General features: G+C 34.0%; 2 protein-coding genes across 2 annotated transcripts; both read right to left on the bottom strand.

Moving 5' to 3' along the window:
- Positions 1 to 351: 351 nt before the first annotated feature.
- On the bottom strand, positions 352 to 874 carry LOC131628144 (protein RALF-like 34). The gene has a single exon (XM_058899010.1). The coding sequence runs from the start codon at positions 761 to 763 to the stop codon at positions 386 to 388; it is 378 nt and encodes a 125-aa protein (XP_058754993.1). The 5' UTR covers positions 764 to 874; the 3' UTR covers positions 352 to 385.
- Positions 875 to 3,801: 2,927 nt separating this feature from the next.
- On the bottom strand, positions 3,802 to 6,698 carry LOC131628143 (cell division protein FtsZ homolog 2-2, chloroplastic-like). Its single transcript, XM_058899009.1, has 6 exons — positions 6,404 to 6,698; positions 6,192 to 6,282; positions 5,653 to 5,777; positions 5,225 to 5,317; positions 4,362 to 4,427; positions 3,802 to 4,283 (listed from the first exon to the last, which is right to left on the bottom strand). The coding sequence occupies exons 1-6, from the start codon at positions 6,695 to 6,697 to the stop codon at positions 4,149 to 4,151; spliced, it is 804 nt and encodes a 267-aa protein (XP_058754992.1). The 5' UTR covers position 6,698; the 3' UTR covers positions 3,802 to 4,148.
- Positions 6,699 to 6,714: the final 16 nt, after the last annotated feature.

The raw sequence follows: 6,714 nt of genomic DNA, 5'->3' as shown, positions 1-6,714 counted from the left end.
TCATGGGCACTTTCATCCTTGCTGAAAAATTATACCTTGGAGGGTATGTTCATATAATAATATAAAGTTTTTCCTTTTCTTTTTTTGATATATGATATTTTCTATGAGAAAAAAAAGGTGACAGATGTGAATAATTCAGCCACAATTATAATTGTGATGCTGATACATTTAATATTGCATCACAGTTTGAAATCCACTCTGTGTTCAAAGTTCAAACACATAGTACACAATATGCTGCTAACCCAAATTAAGCACAGCTAATAACACTTTAATCAACTTAACAATAAGCTAACACAAACTTCACCTAACTTAATCTTCATTAATTCTCGATCTGAGAATTGAATTATAAAATATAAAAATGAAAACTCAACTCATAATTTCATTTTCATCTCCTGCATCGCGTGATAGCAGAACAGCCTCTAGTATAAGGATGAACAGGTCCTCTAGCTTCATAACACTTGTGAGTGTAATAAGATCTACCAGAACGAGGTGGACAAGGGATTCTGTTAGCAGCAAGAGCACCGTACGAGATATAGTATTTCACTCTACTCCAGAACAAAGATCTTCGACTGAAATCATCACTGTCCATGTCTTCATCATTGTAAAGTGATGACATTGTTGTCGGCCATTCTAGAACATCAGAACTAAGGTTCAAGGTTGTTGTCTCTTCGATCTGTGCTTCAACGTGAATGTTTTTGACGGTGAAGAGAGTGAGAGATAGTAGAATGGTTAGAATGAGATTGAGAGGAGTAGAGAAAGCCATGATGATAAGAAAAAGAAGAGTGAGAAAATTATGATGTTTGTTTTGTTTAGTTTTGTGAGGGAAAGGAAAAGTGATTTTGTTGAGAGAGGACTGAGACAGAGACAAGAACCAAAGTCACATGTTGTTGTAAGCGCCAAATTATTATTATTTTGCCACGTCATCAATTAAGTCATGTCCAGTCAGCAAAGAGGGTAAAAGGGTGTGGTAAATCCAAGTTTTTTGTTTTATAAGGGGCTTTTAGTAAAAAAAAACATTCAGGGGGGCCAAACCGAAACTCGCTATATTGGCAGGAGGGTGAAGTATATTAAACCCCCCATTTTTCCATGTATTTTTATTGAATTTTTCATATTTGTCATCTGATACTAAATATTTTTAATGACAATAACATCTCAATACCTCAAAATTTGCAAAATTATGTATACAATTAATAATATATTTTCTTTTATTTAGATTATTTATTTAAATAATGATTACGTCATTTTAAGAGATACTGAAAATATATGAGAATGTATTGATTTTTAAGTGACAATTTTAATTTGATAATAAATATTTTAGTGATAATAATAAGTCATTAAAACAAAACTATTGTAATAAAAAATGAAAATGAAAATAAAATAATATTAATAAAAAATATCATGATATAGTAATGTAATTGTTATAAATTAACATTAATAATAATAATTATTATTATTATTATAATAACTTACTTAATATAATAATAATAATAATAATAATAATAATAATAATAATAATAATAATAATAATAATAATAATAAAATATTAACTTTTAATAAATATTATAGTTTTCAATCTTAAAATACCCTGCATCGCACGGGCCAATAATCTAGTTATACTAATATGTGTGTTGACTTGGTAAAAAATAATACTTTACATTGTGCTTCCTCATTTCTCAAAGTTTTATCTATTTTTCTATTCTATATTTCTATATTAAATATTATTTTGTCTAGATTGTTTCTCAATCCACTATAGCTCAAATAACCCAAACCTAAATAGAAGCACAACCTAGAAAAGACGTCGAATCCAGAGACGTCAAAGGGGAAGAATTGTAACCCTAAAAATCTTGCACATTTACTATTGTCCGTTGCGCAACGTCAAAGTGTTTTTTGTCACTGACTTGAACATCAAAGTGTTTTCTGATAATCCCCTCGTTGCGTCACCATCAAATCGGAGTAGGTGGCTACTAGAATTCACTTTTTCCCCTCGTCGCGTCACCACCAAATCGGAGTAGGTGGCTACTAGAATTCACTTTTTTATCTTCTGCAATCAACAATACTTGAAGAACGTCTGTCACTAAATCAAATATTATACATAAATATAATCAATTTTATATTTAATTATTTCACCTTTCACTAAATCAAATATTATACATAAATATAATCAATTTTATATTTAATTATTTCACCTTTCACTTTACAACTTCATCATATTTTATTAGTTTCTATCCTATCATGCGCCCCATTCCAACTCTTAAATCTCCATCTCAACTCATAAAAAAACGCAAAAAAAATTCAAAGAAAAAGAGAATCTGGTTTTGGGAATTTAGGCAAGTTCTTCATAAATGGGTCTCTGAATAGAGTCCTAATTTATGGTGGAGCCTTGGGTGAAGATGGTAAAGCAGTAATCGAAGGATATGTCGACTCTGATTATGCAGGTTGTATGGATTCCAGGAAATCTATTTCTGGATATGTTTTCACTATGTTTGGCACAGCAATTAGTTGGAAAGCAACACTTCAGAAGGTTGTTGCTCTATCAACCACTGAAGCGGAGTACATTGCATTAACTGAAGCTGTGAAAGAAGCATTGTGGCTTGAAGGTTTTGCGAAGGAGCTGAAACTTCAAGGTCGAGGTATCACTGTTAAATGTGATAGTCAAAGTGCAATACACCTGTCGAAGAATTCAGCCTATCATGAGCGAACTAAGCACATTGATGTGAGGCTGCATTTCGTCAGAGGAGTAATCGAGCGTGGAGAAGTCCAAGTGCTGAAGGTTTCGACTGAAGACAATGCTGCTGATATGATCACCAAGACATTGCCGAGTTGCAAGTTTTTCCACTGTATGCAGTTGATAAAGCTGCATGAAGAAAGCTAGTTTGTTCCTTTGATGTTGTAGAGTTAGATCCAAGGTGGAGATTTGTGAGATTTTGGATCGAACTCTAGTATGGCCGAAGGGTAGCTTCTTGGTTCGACAGGGTTAAGCATGAAGTCGAAGGTTGTTCACATGCTTGTGTCGAAGATGCTAGGGTTGTTAGCATGTTAAATTAGGTTTTAGTGTTTAAACCCTAATTTGTTAAGTTAGCTTGTTTATTAAGTTGACTTGTGTAATGGGCCTTGTGGAAAAAGCCCATTAGTTAGTATGTTAGGTTTTATTATAAATAGCATACTAGTCTCTCATCATTGCTAAGCTGCAAATCCTAATTTAGGGTGAGAGAGGTTATTTGTTATTCTTGTAAACTTGTAATCTTGTTTTAAGAGAAAGTAAAAGAATAACGGTTATAACCAATTATTGTGTTCTTCTTCTCCCCTATAATTCCCTATTATACTTTGTTATTGGTATCGTTTTTCACAACAGAGCTAAATAAAAGCTAAAGGCAAAGGATGAATCTAATTCACGTACATACGATTGTAACCCTACAAATCTTACACATTTACTATTGTCAGTTGTCGCAACGTCAAAGTGTCTTTTTGTCAGTGACTTGAACATCAAAGTGTTTCCTGATAACCCCCTCGTCGCGTCACCACCAAATCGGAGTAGGTGGCTACTAGAATTCACTTTTTTATCTTCTGCGATCAACAATACTTGAAGAAGGTCCGTCACTAAATCAAATATTATACATAAATATAGTCAATTTTATATTTAATTATTTCACATTTCACTTTACAACTTCATCATATTTTAATAGTTTCTATCCTATCCTACGCCCCATTCCAACTCTTAATATTTTTGGTAACATCAATGGTCTTTATTCCACAATATTCTGACCTAAAACAGAAACCACGGTACTTTTAAGAGAAAATTCATTTAACAACCTATGATCTTTCCTTGACCATAAATAAACATGCTCCTTTTAATCTTTTATTACATTGGTTGATACAACCACTTAATGCAAGAAATATTTTCTATACAAGAATACAGCTTATTTAACACATTCAAATATTCCAACAAAGAAATCATAGAAGCTGCAATTATTCAAGTAATCACCACAAGTCTGGATAAACAAACCGAAACTGTATGAACAACTCAAGTTATAAAATCTAAAAAGGAGAAAAACAGGGATGCAACACATAAACAGGAGTAAAACTTATTTATGACCCAAGTAAAAACCGATGCATCTGTGAAGAAATGTGTGGCATTGGGAAGAAACATATTAAACCCTTGGATTGCGTGAGCGTCCTTTCTTTTGTAAGATCTCAGGGATGTCAAAGAAACTACCATTGTCGGAGAAAGAGGAAGGTCGCCGATTGAAACCGATGGCTGTATCTCCCTGACTGAGCTGACTAGCCTGTGTTTAGTACATGAAGCAGAATTATGAGTATGAGTATGCATGATATGAAGAGGGATGGGGAGATTTGAAATTTACTTGTAGGGGTCTCGCTCCGTCTTCATCTTGACGCTTGAATCCGGTTGCAATTAATGTTATGCTTACCTATATGAAACCAAATGACATAGCTCACCATGCTGATCATATTATATGTTCAGAAAACATTTTCACAAATTGAAGTTTGAAAAGTGTTCAACCCCAAATACCAGCAACCAAAAATATACAAGATCACGAAACAAGACTTTCAGTATGTTTGGATTGACTTATTCGAGTTTATCTAATTGCATGAGTACTACTTGTGAGACTCTTGGGAAGAGTTAGCATAAACAACTTTTGACAAGAGAAGACTTGTAGATTATGTGATAAAGAAAGTAGATCAGATGGAGAAAAGTCAAAGAAGTAGAGGAAGAAGAAGACTTAGAAAGACTATAAGAGAAGTCATTAAGAAAGATTTCGAGATTAACGATTTGGATAGAAGCATAGTCCTAAATAGAACATTATGGCAAAAGTTGATACATGTAGTCAACCCCACTTAATGGGATGAGGCTTGATTGTTGTTGTTGTTACTTTTACAAGTTCTCTAAGATAACTTACCAAAAGATATTATACCATATAAAAAATAGCTTGACTTTACTTTATCTCGGGTTATGGAAATAGCTTATACTTCAACACTAATATGATAAGCTCTTGAGCCCCCTAGGTTTTTTTTTTTTTTTGCACCACAAGCCCAAGAGGCCCCTGAGTTTGTTTTCTTTTACACCCGTGAAGCAAAGTCCTAGATCCGTCACTGGCGGCAAGTTGCACAATTTATATATGGTGAAATAGTGGGCATGTCATGCATGACTTCTTATGATTAGTGTTAAGTATTACATTATCATAAAAAAAAAAGTAGTTTAACTTACTTGACCAGCTAGTAATGGATCTATTACTGCTCCAAAAATTAAATTAGCACTAGGATCCACGAGGTCGTAGATAACCTCTGCAGCAGCATTTACCTGTAAATGATTATATTAAAGGCCATAGAATACAAAAGAGGTACCATTCATAGCATGTCTGCAAGAGCATGATGAATTCAATAGACAGTAGATCATGAACCGCAACGCCTCAAACAAGTATTAGCTCAATTAAAAGTCGAAGTTTGCAAAATGCTTAGCAGAAAAGAAAAACTATGGAAATGTAGTCTTTTCAATGAGGAACCAATATTCTTAGCATCACTTTTTGATCTTCAAATTGATATCATATCCATAGAATAGGTAAAAAAAAAAAAAAACAGCGTGGCCACTGCTGATACATATACTTAACAAAGGTTAACGTATAAGAACACTCTCACCTCAAATAAGGTAAGATCAGTCCCACCAGTTATGTTCCAAACAATCCCAGTAGCCCTTTCAATACCAATATCTAGTAAAGGTGACTGGATAGCATTTAATGCAGCATCTCTTGCCCTTGTTTTCCCTTTAACACAAAAAAAGACATACGATGAATTTCGATAATATATAAAGTTTAATAAATTATACTGCGCTAGTAATCCTCCTGAACCAACAATGGCAGAAAGGAGCCTTATACAACAACAAAAAAAACACAAACAACAGCAATCAAGCTTTATCCTACTAAGTGGGATCGGCTACATGGATCAACTTTCGCCATAATGTTCTATCCAGGACCATGCTTCTATCCAAATCGTTAATCTCGAGATCTTTATTAATAACTTCTCTTATATTTTTTCTAAGTCTTCCTCTATCTCTAGTTGTTTGACTTCTATCCATCTGATCTACTATCCTTACCTTACCACAGATTCTACACGTAGTGTAGAATTAGTAAAAGCTGAATTCTAAACAACATTAAATCATTTTGAGTTTCCATACATACCAGTTGCAGTTCCTATCCCCATGAGTGAAGAACCAGCATTAGCCATTATAGCTCGAACATCAGCAAAATCTACATTTACCAACCCTGGTACCTGCAGTCAATTAGAAATATCAATGAGCATTATTGATTTTAATTTTTACAGAAAGAGAAAGATAATGCAGGAACAGAGGAAGGCATGTATTAATGTTCAAAGATCATTAGCAATTTCATACTGTAATAATATCAGATATGCCACGAACGCCTTGTCGAAGAATGTCATCAGCAAGATTGAATGCCTCAGTTACAGGGGTAGTTTGAGAAACTGCAGTTAATAGCTTGTCGTTTGGAATAACTATTAGAGTATCGACACTATCTCTTAAAGCAGCAATTCCTTCTTGTGCTTGAATGGCTCTCTTTCGTCCTTCAAATGAAAAAGGGGTGGTCACAATCCCAACAGTCAGTATACCCATTGACTTTGCAACACCAGCAATAATAGGAGCACCGCCTGTGCCAGTTCCACCGCCCATTCCAGCCTGCAAAAGTT

The sequence above is a fragment of the Vicia villosa genome, unplaced genomic scaffold (assembly GCF_029867415.1).
Source record: "Vicia villosa cultivar HV-30 ecotype Madison, WI unplaced genomic scaffold, Vvil1.0 ctg.000423F_1_1_3, whole genome shotgun sequence".
Lineage (NCBI taxonomy): Eukaryota > Viridiplantae > Streptophyta > Magnoliopsida > Fabales > Fabaceae > Vicia > Vicia villosa.
Note: the sequence above shows the minus strand (reverse complement) of the source record. Positions and strands in the feature narration are given on the sequence as shown.